Genomic DNA, 15599 nt, shown 5'->3' with positions numbered 1-15599 from the left:
TCCTCCTCCTCGTCCTTTTTATCCTCTTACTCATCTCCTTCTTCATTCTCCTTCCTCCTCCTACTTCTTCTTTAACCCACTGAGGATGAGCCAATTTTGCTGTAATGTGCATTTCCCATAGACACCTCCCCGAGTATACACTTGTACTCGGTACTAGTCTTCTACAGGTTAATAACATGCTTGTTCTTCTTGTACATTTTCTACTTTGTCTGCATCAAGTTAATTCTGTCTTTAGTCAGAAAACTTTGATATGAATATTGCAGAAGAATTTGCTTATCTCAGAGTCCTACATCAGAAGTGTGTTGTGTTTGCTTCATATCCCAACTAGCAAAAGAGGTTTAAAAGAGGCATTGGATACCCTCCCCCACCCCTACCTAAAATTTATCATGTGACTGTTTGGAAACAGTTGTAGATATTCAAAAATGATTTCACTCAAAGTCTAGTGTAAATTTGTATGCCACGTTTTGCCGAGATAGCCCAAAGAAATTTAGGATCAATTGTCAATGGTTAAAAGGTTTTTTTTTTTTTTTCAATATACTTTTCATTCTTTGTTTCATATTGATTTCAGAAATATGTGAAACACTGAAGATTTTTGTGATCAAAATAACTTTATTGATTTATCAATTTTCAGATTTCTAAATTGAAGTCTAAATAAATCATTGTGTCATAATGCAAGGGTTCAAAATGTAGTATATTCAAATATGATATTTTTCAGGGGTGCAAAGTGATCATTCAGTTTAACAAGCTATTGTAAGCTTTGTAAGAATATGGTCAAAGCTGTCTTAATCTGTGGTGCTGAAACATTTTGGGTCAATATTTTGGTGATGACGATAGCCTTCCCCCATGCCCCACCCTTCACCCTCCTCTCCCCCCCCCCCCCACTACTTAGTCATGTGTGTCCATTACTATTTCATCAAATTCTTGATATTGCCTCCAAGCATGCAAAACAAGCTGTCCCTTTTTTTCCCTGAGGTGCAAGATGTATAGATGGTAGTTTTTGATCTTAGCTTGACCACTCATTCATGTTCAGATTGGTAAGTTCATGTTGTTTGCATTGTTGTTACCTTTGACCATAGTTTAACGTATCCTTAGCTTTTACATACTGTTTAGTTGTTGTTGTTGCTGTTAAGTCCCTGATATCACATTCATGGCTCTTCTCTGTATTTTTGTTGTCTTTGTTTTGTTTTTTCGTTTTTTTATCCCATGCAGAAAAACCCCCGAGCAGCAGAAAACTTTGACCCCTATTTCACAAAGATCCCGTGTGCGCTAACCCCAACAGACAAACTCATAATAATGAACATACAGGAGGAATTCCACGGCTTCTCCTACGCCAACCCCAGCTTCGCCAGCTATGTGCACTCAACCACGACTCCTTCGTAGTGTCGTCGTGGCCCGCCTCAAATCCGCTTTGGCAGTGTGTGTCCTGTTGATGTCACTGGAGAAGCTAGCTAGTGTAGATATGTATAGTCCTAGTTTACCTCACCCCCACCCCACACCCCCTTGTTGGTCCTGGCCCTCTTCATGGAGTCCTGTTCCTCTTCATGCAGCCCTGGTCCTGTGTCCTATGCCCTTGTGACCAAACCTTGGGATAGTTCTCCCCAGTTTTGCTTGGAACTTCATCCTTGGCTTTCTGTGATTAGCCTTGTACTTTTTTTCTTTTTCTTTTTTTGTAGTTTATACTTGTACATTAGTCTTTAGTTGCAACATGAATTGTGCACAGTCGGCAGTGGATGAATTGTTAATCTAGAGAAGGGTTATTTGTGTGAATATGACATTCCTGAGTGTGAAGAGAAGAAGACCAAGAGCAAAGAATGAGCCCACCTTTTTTTTCGTTAAATCTTTATCTTTCCAGCCTTTGTTTTTTCTTAATTTCATTGTTTGTCTCCTGTTCATGCAAACAGTGCTTGATTAGTTAGAGATAGGATATAGAATGTGTAGCAGTCTGAAGTGAATACAGGTTTTAACTCCTGTACAACTATATGTCATTCCTGTCTTTTCACATGTGCAAACAATCATGAGTGCATTTGAAGGGTAGATTTACCAGTTCGTGTGAACTGCAACACCACTAGATCTGTACACAGTGTCTTTCTGGTTTGGAATGTTGCAACAGTGTGTGCAGTCTTTAGACCGAGACTCAAATTATTGAGTGAGCTTTGTGTATACCGTAGAGTAGATGCTTCTAGAGCGAATTCTATCTGATTGATACCATAGTATATTATTTGTACATATAGTGCGTTTCAACCTGGCATCTGGTCTCAGCTTCTGAGAGGATTTTTCACCAATCTTGACTGTTTTAGGAAACTGCACTCATTGCTGCACAACTTATGACTGACTTCAAACATTATTCAATAAAGTTTGAATCCTGATGCTTTATTACTGTACATGATATCAATGGTAAAAAAAAAGAAAGAGCAACGTGATAAATTCTGTCTTAGTTGCATTCCTACCCCCTATGTTCTTGTTAATTGTAGCAAAATTGCTAATGTCCCATGATATTAAAATCAAATGCCCCCCTCCCCTCAAAAAATGCATACTTCTTTGTTGCAGGGTAGATGCAAATGTGCATTGCATTTGTCCAATGACATAAGAGTGTCTGGTGCACCTATCAGCATTTAATATTTTACCTCGCTCGGCTTTTGCTCATTGTGTTAATGTTGGTGGGTTATTTTAGATCGATGAACCCCAACAGTCAAAGCGTGTGCTACCACTGCAAATATCATGTGACCCAAACTGTACATACGTAACCCACCATCTATAGGAACTGGGTATGTCATGTATTGAAAGCAATGGAAGTTGTCATATCTTGGGGTTCCTAGGGCTAACGTGCAAGCCAGATTTTGGGAGAAATGATTGTCTGCAATAAACTTGTATATCAGCATTTTAGGAAGCATTCACACAATTTGGGTCAACATTTGTATGAAGCTATGCTAATGATGAAATATTCAAAAATGTGATATTATTGGAAGGACCTCAAATGAGAACTATAAGCCAACAAGCATTGTTTGATGAAGGGAAAAGTGTGCTGAAATTTCTTAGAAGATTGTTGTGAATAAAGAGTTTTGCAAGTGACAGAAATGGCTGGTCAATAATTTTGTGGTTTCACTTGTAATAATACAACCGATTTTATCAATCAGTAGGTGAATTTTCCAGGGTGTTAGTTTTACAGCAAACAATAAAAAATGTTTTTCCAGTTATAAGTCAATCTATAGCTGGAATTTGCATCAGTCCTTCAGAAATCTGCAGTGAAAAGACAATTATATGCTTTGCCAAACTAATGGACCAAGCAGAATGTAGAATGTAATAGTAAGAAAAGGAGAAATGTTTGAGCATGAATTTAAGGGGGAGGGGGCTGCGCTGTATTGGAGGAAGTCAGAATTGAATTCAGGTTGGCTAATCTTTCATCAGCCAAGGAGCCCATGCTACAAGCAATCTTGAGATTCAGTTGCATCTGTGTATAGTGCAGGGTTTGTGATACTGAACAATGAGGTTTGAAAAAACAACAACAAATGCATTCTTTGCATTCAAGAGTACAGTCACTTTGTAGATATGTGTATGGTAGAGATGTCTGAGCTCGTTATGTCTTGCAAAATATATTCAATGACACGTTATGTATTTTGTGTTGAATCAAGTGCCTACATAATATGAAACATGACAGTATATTGGTTCACAGTGTGAAATGAGCCATTAGGAGTTTTGTATATGCCCAGTATATACAACTGTTGTATATGAAATGAAACACGGTGCATATACTTGGTTTTGATCTCATTTTTTTTTTAAATCTACACTGTCTATCTGATGTAAATTTCGTGGTTGTACCCCCCACCCACCCCTGCCATGTGGTAGTGTAATTAGCTAGAGTAGCTGTACATGTACGTGTCAAAAATATGTGTCGTAGCACAGTCTTTGTAGTTTGGTTTCGTTTCAGATAGAGAAGAAATCATTCTAGTCGTACAAATGTGTGTAGGAAACAAAAAACATGTTGCACTTGTCACCTTTCTGCCATTCTGTATCCTCTCCTTCAACACAGCATTATCATGTCATATCATGTCTGTGTGCTGTTCCAGTGAACATGAAGTTGGAATACTGTCACACCATTTCAGAAAACTGACCAAACCTTGTACAAATCTGACTCTTGAGTCGAGGCTATGTGCTAAGAATGAACTTGTCTGATATATTGTGTTTTTCATCGATGAACACAAGTCATTGATACAGACATCTTGTAAAACAGCTCAGTATTATAGTAATATTTCGTTGAAGGCTCTGTGTGTGTGTACATGTATACTGTATATGCGTGGGTAGGAGCATGGTTGGATGGAGGAGGGAGGGGTTGAGGGTTGGAGAATAATATGTATGAGAGGGTACAGCTCTTTCAAAATGGATGGAAGTGAGTATCAGTTATTTTGCCGTTAACTTCTCATACCAGTTTAGGGCAGCTGACATATTGAGAGAGAAGTATCACTGTCATTCCGTATTCATAGTACAGTATTCATCGCATAATCGGGACAGGTTGGGAGTAGCAAACACGGCCCCTTTAAGCGAGGTGCCCGATTTCGCGATGAGCACTCACCATACACTATTAAACAGCATACGACATGTACATGTAGTGCACACACACACATGCATACTGACGTACTGTACATGTACATGAATACACTACCACGCTACCCCTCGGCGCGATCCTCTAGCTCATTCACAACTGAGGAAGATTGTGACGTACGCACAGATCACAGTGTATTGAAAGTTGAAACACTCAGAGACGAGGAATTTGGACTTTGCCCTCAAAGTGTATGACTGAGATTAAACAACGTACACAGCGAGGCATGTTTTTTAGATACATGTATCAACAAAATCAAAGATCGCTTGAAGAAAAATTGTCCCGTTTATCAGAGGTCCCCGCCCGATTATCCAGTGAAAATAACATGCATTGGAAATGTTTCTGGGAAGCGTATGTCATTTAAGCGAGGTTCCCGATTATCAGATGCCCGATTATGCGATGAATACTGTACTGTTACTGGTTATGGTGACAGGTGTAATGCCTTGACCTTTGACCCCATAACAATTCTCAGTATTTTTTTTTCCTTCTGCTTCCAGACGCTTTGAGTTGTAATATTCATGGATTGTGACCAGTCAAGTCACAGCTGTTATGTCTTATTCAGTGTACAATTACTCAAACATTTTGCCTCCTATGTCAATCAAATCACTATTTTATGGGGCAGGCCTTCTAGAAAAGAAAAACACACACAAAGAGATCAATAAATTCCAATGAATTTGGTAGAGTTGTATATTCTTGATATTTATACAAGTCAGAAAATTGTCAATTCTAAACGATAAATCTATAGAAAAAATGTAGCTACACATTTGGAGAAGGCAGGAGTAATAGCTGTCAAGTTGTGAGTTGTTGGTTTTTTTTTGGAGGGGGGGGGGTTCAAGTGTTCGGTAGATTGATGTAATTTTATAAGGGTGAAAGGGAAAGATAATTACCCAAATTTCTGGGGGAAGTTGTACTTTAATTCTGTGTTTTTAATACCTTGACCAGTGGTTTTCAAGTCATTCCCCATCACATGTATAAAACAGTGAAAGAAGAACAAGTGCTTTGTTAATCATGATATCGACACCTCATTACTGACAACATACAATGAGGAAATGGCAGCAGTATACTGTAAAACGAGAAATGTTCGCGTGCATTTTAATTTCGCGAATTTCGTGAGAGGCAAGATTCGAGAAATTAAAATGCACGCAAAAGTTCTTGTCTGCACTATATGCATTGAATGTTGGAGGCAACTCATGAAAATTTCATGCCGCATAAAAGGCCGTCGGCTCCAATTCGCGAAAATTTCATGCCGCAAAAATGTTGTGTTTTACAGTATGTTTTGAGCACGTAGTCACCAAGCAACTCTTTAAGTATGGATTAAAGTGAATAGATATACGTACATGTAAACTAATTTTATTCCGGGTCCCCCCCCCCCCCACCTCTCCTTCTCATGTCTTTGCAAGTGAAAGTGAAGCTTCAAAACTCTCAGTTCATAGGTCGTGCAATCATTGCTGTGGAATTTGAATATCTGATTGTGTGATTACTAACGAGGTGACGTGACTAGAAAGATTAACTAGTGAGATTTTCTTTGCTTTGTGCAGCTCATTCCAATGCATCTCATGTGTGCAAATTGTTTTAAAGTCTCCTGATGTATTTTTGTGCCTTGTCAAGGTTGCAATTGTATACAGTGGCGGAAATATCTTCTTAAAACTAGGAGATTGAGAGACATTTGTGTTTTGTGTATGTTCTGAGCTGAACATTCCACAGGAAAGCTAACAGATTTGTGAATCATTCGCTTGGCTGTAAAGAGTCGGTGTGACCTTTTCTTGCTGTTGATCAGTAGTAGACCAAAGCAGAATCTACTTTAGATATGAAGTATATCTTGACATGTTGTTTACTATGAGGAAGTGAAGGAATGTAAGAGCAGAAGGAATTCAATTTGAGAAAAAAAAAAAAAACGACAAGTAGGAGCCTTTATCAATCAGGTGTAAGCCCATTCACAATGACATTTAACGGTCATCATTGATGCATGTATGTCTTCTTTTTATCCCCACTCCCTTGCTACTTCATGGAATTCCCATCCCTGTACCCCTTCCCCCTTTTTGCTTCTCGTTTTGCATCCTATACAGGACAATCCTCGAGACCTATGCAATTTTGACAAGGAGTTCACGCGCGAGTCGACGACCCTCACCCCGACGGACAAACTCTTTATAATGAATCTTGATCAGACAGAGTTTGACGGCTTCTCATTTATAAACTCAGAGTTTAAGGAGGAGAAGGAGAAGGAGAAGGAGAAGGAGAAGGAGAAGCAGTGAGTTTGTGTCGGTCCTCTAAAACTTGATGGCAAAGGCAAAGTTCTGACTGAGGGTCCTTCTAGATAATTCTATATGTGGGACTGTATGACAATGCATGACAATATAGACATTCTGCTGGCAGGAGTAATCAATAATTTGAAGAGTTCTATAGTTACAGCCTGTTTTATTTTTATTTACAGTTTCTTTTTGCCCTCTGGGCAAAGTCAGATTTTGGCAAATCACAATGGTATTATTTTCCACTGTGAAAAGCTGGAAAGACAATAGCTGCATTAAAGAGGTATATTAAGGAGATGACATCTGCATAAATACTTTGCTCAGTAGCTGTTTTTCAGATTTTAGATCGTGTATTGCGTGTATTCCAACATTCCACTTCCGTTAGCACATGACTTTTTTTTTTCACTGAAGCAACTGGAATAAGCCTTGAGAGCCTTTACGAGTGAAGCACTAGTGATACTCCGAATAGGGACCCCGGGATGATACGTATGACTGTGAAGAATTCACTCCAGTCATTACATACAAAATTTCTGGTAATCACTGGTGTTGAAATATACAAAATTATCCCCACATCGTCAATGATGGGTCAGGGAATTTTTTTTTTTTTCTTAACACCATCACATAATGTTTTTTTTACAACCTGTAGGTAAGGTGAGTGTAGGAATAGATCCAGTGTGTGAATTCAATACTAGTTTGGGCTTATTTTGAAAATCACATTTTCCTCAAATCCAATGTAAATCTTAGGGAACATGTCTGAATCAGTCACATCCATGTTACTGGGAGAATCCCTACGTCGTCAACAGTTAATGTATTTCCAATCAATCCAGAGTGTTGGAAACCTTAAAACACATTCCCCCATCTTTTCAGTGCTTGTGAAGCACTTTTTGCTTTCATAGCTGAATCAAAATCACTTAGTTTATACACTTTCCATCCAAGGACCATTTTGTGTGCTGTGGTAATTACTTCAACAATCATTTTTGTTTTCATTGTGGATAGAAACATTTTGTAGTGTGTTCATTTTCCACATAACCAGCTGATAAGCATAGAGGAATAGCTTGCGATAAAGTTAAGTGTTGCTCGAAGGCAGGCATGTTGTTCATAATTGAGGAGGAGAGAGTATTATCCCCCATTTCTCTCATTATCCTGTGACGTGTGCCTTTAATAGTAGGTTCAATTGTGACCCGCTACAACAAAAAGGTCCTAAAGTCGCGCAAGGTCGAAGCCGCGAAAATCGAGTTTGAAGTCAGAGCATTAAAATTGGTCAAAACTTACGATTTTCTGATTTTGATATATTATTGGAGTCTCACATGTCTTCTATCATCTGTCGAAATTTTGAAGCAGAACGAACAAAGGAAAGATTTAAAAATAGCGTTTTGCTGAGCCATGTTTTTTGGCGTTTCAACGAAGCAGAAACTGGTTCGAAAATTTGGATTGAGCGCCACAGATAGGCTCCGCCCCTAACAACGACCAGAGTGATCTCATTGGTCAGTTTGCTGCTTGCTGTTAACCGAAGCGTGAAGCTCGCACACGGCCCAGTCGACTGGTGCGTGCGGGCGGGGTGCGCTATGCTCAGCCGCTTCTCTCAATGTGGTCACTGATTGGTTGGTGAGGAGACCGCCGACGCTGATGTGCTTGAATGAACTCTTCGGGGGTTGCTAGGGCTTACCTTCTATTGTCCAGAGGTGAAAACTGATTTGCGTGTCTCTTGATCGCGATTGCGTCGAAAGGAAGACTTTTAGGGCGCTTTTCTCGAAACAGTGATTTTCCAGACGTCTCGACATGCTCTCTTTTAAACATCGATATCTCCGCAGCCGATTATTTTTATAAAATGTGTTATATATCAATTTAAAGCAGAAAGATTACAGGATTATATCTTGCAATTTTCAAATAATCGACCTCGCCCGACTTTAGGATCTTTTTGTTGTAGCGGGTCACAATTGTTTTGTTGTCTTGTGAATGGTAAGGTCACCTTTCATTCAAGGGGTTCTATATTTTGGAGTTTAAAGGGACTGGGGTCAAATTTTAGCATGATAATTTTTCTCTCTCTCTCTTTGTATTTTGCAAGATACATTAAGTTCACTTGTGTTTTATCCTCTTTTATTAAAGCTAGATGAATTATTTAATAGGCGATGAACCCCATTAGGTACTGGAAAATTCAGTATATTAATTGATACAGCTTACTAAGTAAAGTCAGTGCATCACAGGCTTAAATAAGATATTTTTCTATGTAGCTAGTTATAAGTAGATAGTGGATGAATGTGATGTTGTTTGTATCCATGACAAAAACAACAACAACAAAATCTCTAAATGTATGATCTGCTGATTTTAAGTCATATTCTGTCTGTTTTAACCATACCTTTAAGGGACAAGCAGTTCTATAAAAAACACACACACACACACAAACACACAAATCTGTCTGAAAATAATACGGGTTTGATATCATCTCGTGTATGAGTGCAATACAGTCACTACAGTTCAAACTGTAATCAAATTGGCAACTCGTGATTCTATGTGCTCAAAAAGGGGGGGGGGGGGGGGGGGAAGAATGACTATTTCATCCTTTCCAGGATGCAAGCAACCAGCCATGTTTCTGTTGTTTGCTGCTAAGTTATCTCAAAAACATTCGTGGTGAGGTCTTTGCATTTCCCTTCCAAAGGTATATCCAAATTCTCCCATTTATCAGTCTGTCAGAATTATCATTAATTTGACAGTAAAAGCATACATAGACTGGCTGAAATATAGACTTTAGAAAAGCCTAAAACCCCAAAACAAACAAATAGACAGACAATAGAATGGTTTACAGCCACCTTTCATATTTTCCCTTGAAAGACTGGTTCTGTGTGTCTGTGTTACAGAAGAATTACATACCAATGAGGTGTTTTTTTTTTCTTTTCTTTTCTTTTTCTTTTCTTTTTTTTGCCAATGAGAGAATATGGAGTATTAGGAGACTTTTGTAAAGTAGGCAGTTGGTTTGGTTTCAACCCTTCATGCATCCACACAGACGAAAATATTCAGTTCTCTTAATCGTCACTACCATAACGATGGAAATAATGTGATATATCAAAAGTAAACAAATTAAATCATGTCTATTGAATTGTTAATGAGGATAAGTAGATAATAGTGATGATGATGATAATAAACATTAATTTCATTACCTCATTTCATTATTATTATGATTAGCACTGCTGCTACTTCTACTATTGCATCATCAGTACAGTCACCACCATTTTTTTTTTTCATTTATTCTTGTTATACCCCTTTGGCCTTGAATTTGTCTGATACAAGGGATTACTAGCAACATAAAAATGTCTTTTGTTAAAGAAGTCTTTTATAATCAGCTAACAAATGGTGATAAAAAAAATAATGAAAAATGGAAAAAAAAAAACCCAGAAATTGCCACACTGTTAAGGGGGCTGAAAGAAAGAATGGACAAACTGAATAGCTCTATTTCTCTCAGTGTTTGTAAATGCATATATAAGCTGGCATAAACATGGTATATCCGTTACAGTGTAATACTCCTGAGAACACACACACACACATGCACACAAAATGCTTGTTAAGTGCTTGATATTCCTTGAGCTTAGTGTTGAACCTTGAAATTTGGACGATATCGTTTAGACATATAAGAAAAGGAAAAAAAAAATGAAGAAAATATTACAAATGATTATTTTCACCGACATGGAAATTTGTAGGTATATGTACTCCTACAGATAAAGAGAGGCATGAAAGGTGTGTGTGTGTGGACATGTGTGTGTGCCTTGCACTGTGTGAGAGAAAGGGGGAGAGAGAGAGAGAGAAGGAGGGAGAGAGAGGAAGAGAGAAAGGAAAAAGAACTATGTACGAAGTATGTTTTGAGAGAGATGGACTAAGTATTGTCAACATTTGATATTTAGTGAACAAGTAGTGGTAGATAAGATGTATAGATAAAGGGCTTTAAGAGATCTCATCACATATACTATATGCTTTCTGTAGATCACGACCTGAGTGTTAGTGAGATTCAAGTACTAGAATACAACTTTTAAATACCACCTGTAAATAATGTTTAAAAGATGTGAAAATGGATCATCTGTGAATATGTTTCATCTGCCTATGTGAAGATATGATTCACGATATTTCTTTCCAAACGTGTTGTGTCCTATAATTTCTTTTCAACTAGAAAGTACTGACAAGTGTGAAAGTTATCACAATAGTATACACTAATTTGTAGTGAATCATTTTTGAAGATATTCAAGTGTCTATTCAGGTAACCTGATTATTTTTTATGCAATATATATTACTGGTGTATACCCATTATCATATAGAGTATTATGAATACATTTATTAGAAGATCAAATATTCCTGTGAATGGAACTTCTCTGGGCTTTGTTTGTTTGTTTTTTTCTTTCTGTTTTTGTCATCTTTATCCTCAATCTTTAGTGTAGAAACTCTTTATTTCTTATTTAAGGAAATCGTGTAGACCAGGTGTGTAATTAGAATAGCCATTTTCGACTACCGGTTGCCAATTTCATGTATGATTATATCACGGATACTTATGTATATTTGGGATGGTTTATTATGATAAATTGAAGCTATTATATCAGCTGTTATATTACAGATCATTTATCAGATTGTTCAATAGTACCATGATATTGTCTCAAATTCAATGTGAAAACTATACCATAATATGAATATATCTATCAAAAAGTGTATCTGAACAGGAAATGTGTGTCTTTTACACTTTACAGAGAGGACTTTACAATTATAAAAATTGCTGGATCAATTTCTTTGAACTGATGTGATATTTTTTTCTTCTTTCTTCTTGTTTTTTATGAGACTGTGAGATTATTCTTGGACATGTAGACAGGCAGGTCATCTGAATGTTTCTCCGAGTGTCTTGTAGTGCAATGTCGTAAGTCGCTGGATTTCCACATGAAATTATGTGCAAGATGGCTCGATGGTTTCTTTTGTAAACAAGAAGCTGTGAGGAGCTACAGATTAATTTGAAATATCAGCATCTAGAAATAAATGCAACACATAGTCTGTCTCTGACAAAATCTTGTGCTATGAAAAAGGCATGCAGTTTAATGTACTATGTTAATAGCAGAGTAAGACCTTTTTCTGCCTATCCACAAAGAATGATGGGATGATTGTATGGAGATTTCAAGCTGAATGATCTGTTGATTGCTCTCGAGTTCTCCAAGGGTGGGGCAGAGTCCATTGTTCAGAATAATATGTGTGGTAGTTATGGCTTTCCCATCACTGGTAGTTTGTAACAGAGATTGTTTGGATTATTTTTTTTTCTGTGTGTGTGTGTGTGTCTGTGTGTGTGTCTGTGTGTCTGTGTGTGGATGTGTGTGGGTGTGTTGTGTGTATGTGTGTGTCATGGAGTCCAGCTTCCTTTTGTACATAAGTTATTCTGACCCAGGACACCAGGAAAATGCATTTGTTGAGAGGGTAGCCAGAAGTCAAACCAAAAATGACACCGTAATTCCATCTAGTCCTCGCAAAATTTTTTACCAGAATTCTTCATCTTGTTATCCTGAGAGCTACACCACTGAATTTCAATTCCTGTCTTATATTGGAATAAGTTTATTTAAGATTAAACTGGTTAAAATCATGAAATCTGCACAAAGTCCGACAGAAATTTACTCAAAAAAAGAAGAAGAATATGTCCTTTCAAAGTAAAGTGTACTCTCATATTAACAAAGTCTTCGGGACTGGTGGTTTTCTTGCCTTACATTGAAATTTCATTATACTAGTAACCAAACAGTGTAGTCTATAAAGTTATATAGATAATTTTGGGACATGAATTTTGATTTCATTGTAACAAGAATTTTGTTATATTGAGATTTTTTTTTTATTTCAAGAACTTTGACGTAAACCGTGTTTGGTATAAAAGGAGTGCACTGTACAAGAATTTATTATCTTTTATAACATGTTTTCACTTCAAGAATAAGTTATTACTTAATCAAGTTAAGTTCTTAAGACAATTCTGCATCAGAAACCATCCATGTAAACACTAGCGATGGATAATAAAACTTGTGGTACAGCACAAAACTACAGGAATGTCGTCTCTAGGCCTCTACAGGTCAGTTTAAGCTAATAATTTATGGTGTCACAGCAATTTCTGCCATCTTCATCTTGAACCATGTGTGAGCAAAGGTGTGAGCAAAAGTTAAAAGGTTGAGTATCATGCATGACAATGGACGATTTGTCCTTTTTTATGAAGAGTACTTTACAATAAGAATTTATTATTTCTGGTTTTGTTTGAATGCTGAGTAATTTGACTATCCATGATATGTCACCTCTGATATAAACTGAAAATTAAGTGACTAAATGTTTTATCTTTATCTATTCATTTACTTATTTTCTTTACTGTAGTGCAAATATTTTATTACAAGACGACTTCACAGACACTGTAAAAAAACCGAAGTAGTTGTAGCCCAAATGGTAGTCATGAATAATTTTGTCAAATACTATATTCCATGTATCAAAATTTTTTCATGTATACAGAGGATTCAATCTTGGGTGTATTTTCAGTTTGTGTATGGAAATCATGATCATGGTTTCATGATGATTTGATGACAATTGTCTGAATACATTGTGTAATAATCATGTCTGCAAAGTATCACAAGATAGGACATCATAATAATGCAAATACTGAAAATGAAAAGGAGAATGAAACGTTAGCCCTCGACTTTTGGCATTGCAATGGAATAATGTGTAATGCTCAAGTGTAGACGTTTGATATGGTGGAGGAATAAGCAAAGATTAAAGGATCTATTCAAACTTGGTGATTGTTCTGGAAAAGAAGTATATGTATACACATCGTCATTCGCTTTTGTCTACCGGTTTGTGTGTGTGTGTGTGTGCTTTTTAAATTGTGCATGTTTTATGTGTTATGTATGTGTGTATGTTTGTTTCAAGTCAAGAAGTGTTCTGCATTGATTACATACACAAGGCACATGAGATGGTGAAATATAAGCTGAAATGATTATTTCTATTTTTCAGCTACATGCTTTTGTCAATTAATGACTCTGGCAACCCAATGATTTCTTAGAGTCAGTGTGTGCCAAACTTGGTGTCATAACAAGAGAGAAGACATACGCACAGAAGAATAGAGAAAATTTCATGCATGTCTTTGCATACTCCAGACTTGTAAATATTATGCATAACATGTATGTATGTATTTTATATACTGTATATATATATATATATATATATATATATATATATATATATAAATATCTTAACAAACATGGATACAAGCTATTTTAGATGAGAAGATTTTAACTGTAAAACTCATTCTTTCTCTAATTTACTTTGTCTGATTTCACACACACAAATCATTTTATCTATTTCATTTATAGAAATCTCTACATCTATAATTCAGTATAATCAGTAATATATATATATATATATATATATATATATATATATATATATATACATGTATTATGTATGTATATAGTTGTCTACAAAATCATGCATACCTCTGATTTTTTTTCAAATATGCCAATTTCTAATAAAATTAATTACTGTGGCCCTCCAGCACTGATTTAATACCTTACACTGTCATATTAAAAATCACTACATTTTCAGTTTAATCTCACTAGTACAACAAAAGAAATATTCATTTTAAAGGCTTTACAAACTTTATCCTGCCAACTTGGACATGAGTCATCAATATAGATCCCCAGCCATTTGTTTGTGATACCAGCATTCAATGCACTGGATTTTACTATGTTCCCAGTGAGAATTCTTACATTCCAACAAAATACTCAAATAATTAATGACAGCCAAAAATCTGGAAATCTCTATGTCTCTATTGTTATAAAAATGAAATCAATTCCAAATTTACTGTAACTGGTAGATGACAACTAAATACACAAAAGTCACACTGAAGTACAATCATTCCATCATTCACTTATCAGGAAAAAAATAAAAATGTTCAGGGGTATAAATAATTTTGCAGATAAATAAATATATATATATATATATATATATATATATATATATCTATATACAGTTGAACCTCTCTTATCCGGCCTCCCTTTATCCGGATCTCTCTATTATACGGATGCAATCTCGCCGTGATTTTTTTTTTTTTATAATTACGGGAGGAAAGGGGGATTCCCAACTCCTTGAGAACTCTTACACAAACACATATGAATTACATATTACTTCCAACATGATTAACATGTATTACATCAAATTTCCTTCCAATTGCTTACCTTCAGACATATTAACATCCCCAAACATCCCCAAATCATCGCAAGAACATGGACAGATTATGCGCTCAAGTCCTCTCAGTGACATATCGCATTGCCACATGTAGGTCCATACACAGCCGTCGATATGACTAGATCTAGATAGACATGCATTGTTTTCGAGATGGATCGAATTTTGAAGCGTAGTTTCGTCGACTCGTACTGTTTATTTTCAAGATCTACTTGATACATTTCTTAATAATTATTTAGGTAAATCATCCCAAGAATTTATAAAAGAAAATGATTTCATTCTTGCAAACACAAACCTCTATTTTTGGGTCTGTTACTGAGTGTAACAATGAAAAGGTTGCAGTATACACATTACTACATGTGGTACTACAATGGGCTACATCAGTACATGTGTATACAATATATTATGTCCATGTATAAAGCATTGAGTCTCCCGTATCCGGCCAAATCCCTTATCCGGATGAGCCCCGGTCCCGACTTGTCCGGATACGAGAGGTTCAACTGTATATATACATACATATACTGTACATAAGTTACATA

At 36.4% G+C, this 15599-nt stretch overlaps 1 protein-coding gene across 2 annotated transcripts in view; it reads left to right on the top strand.

Moving 5' to 3' along the window:
- LOC139734745 (protein kinase C) overlaps positions 1-7135 on the top strand; it is a 247772-nt gene extending 240637 nt beyond the window's left edge. Inside the window, exon 14 of one of the 2 annotated variants that reach the window (XM_071645542.1) lies at positions 6661-7135. In XM_071645542.1, the coding sequence (XP_071501643.1) occupies positions 6661-6846 (186 nt within the window). In that variant the 3' untranslated portion in view covers positions 6847-7135. Of the gene's footprint in view, positions 1-1209; positions 2183-6660 lie in introns of those variants that run through there. The other variant, XM_071645543.1, reaches the window with a different exon arrangement.
- Positions 7136-15599: the final 8464 nt, after the last annotated feature.

Source organism: Diadema antillarum, unplaced genomic scaffold (genome assembly GCF_040938485.1).
Source record: "Diadema antillarum isolate AM-2024a unplaced genomic scaffold, OU_Dant_1.0 seq00000546_RagTag, whole genome shotgun sequence".
In the NCBI taxonomy this organism is placed as follows: domain Eukaryota; kingdom Metazoa; phylum Echinodermata; class Echinoidea; order Diadematoida; family Diadematidae; genus Diadema; species Diadema antillarum.
This window is presented reverse-complemented; position numbering and strand designations above follow the sequence as displayed.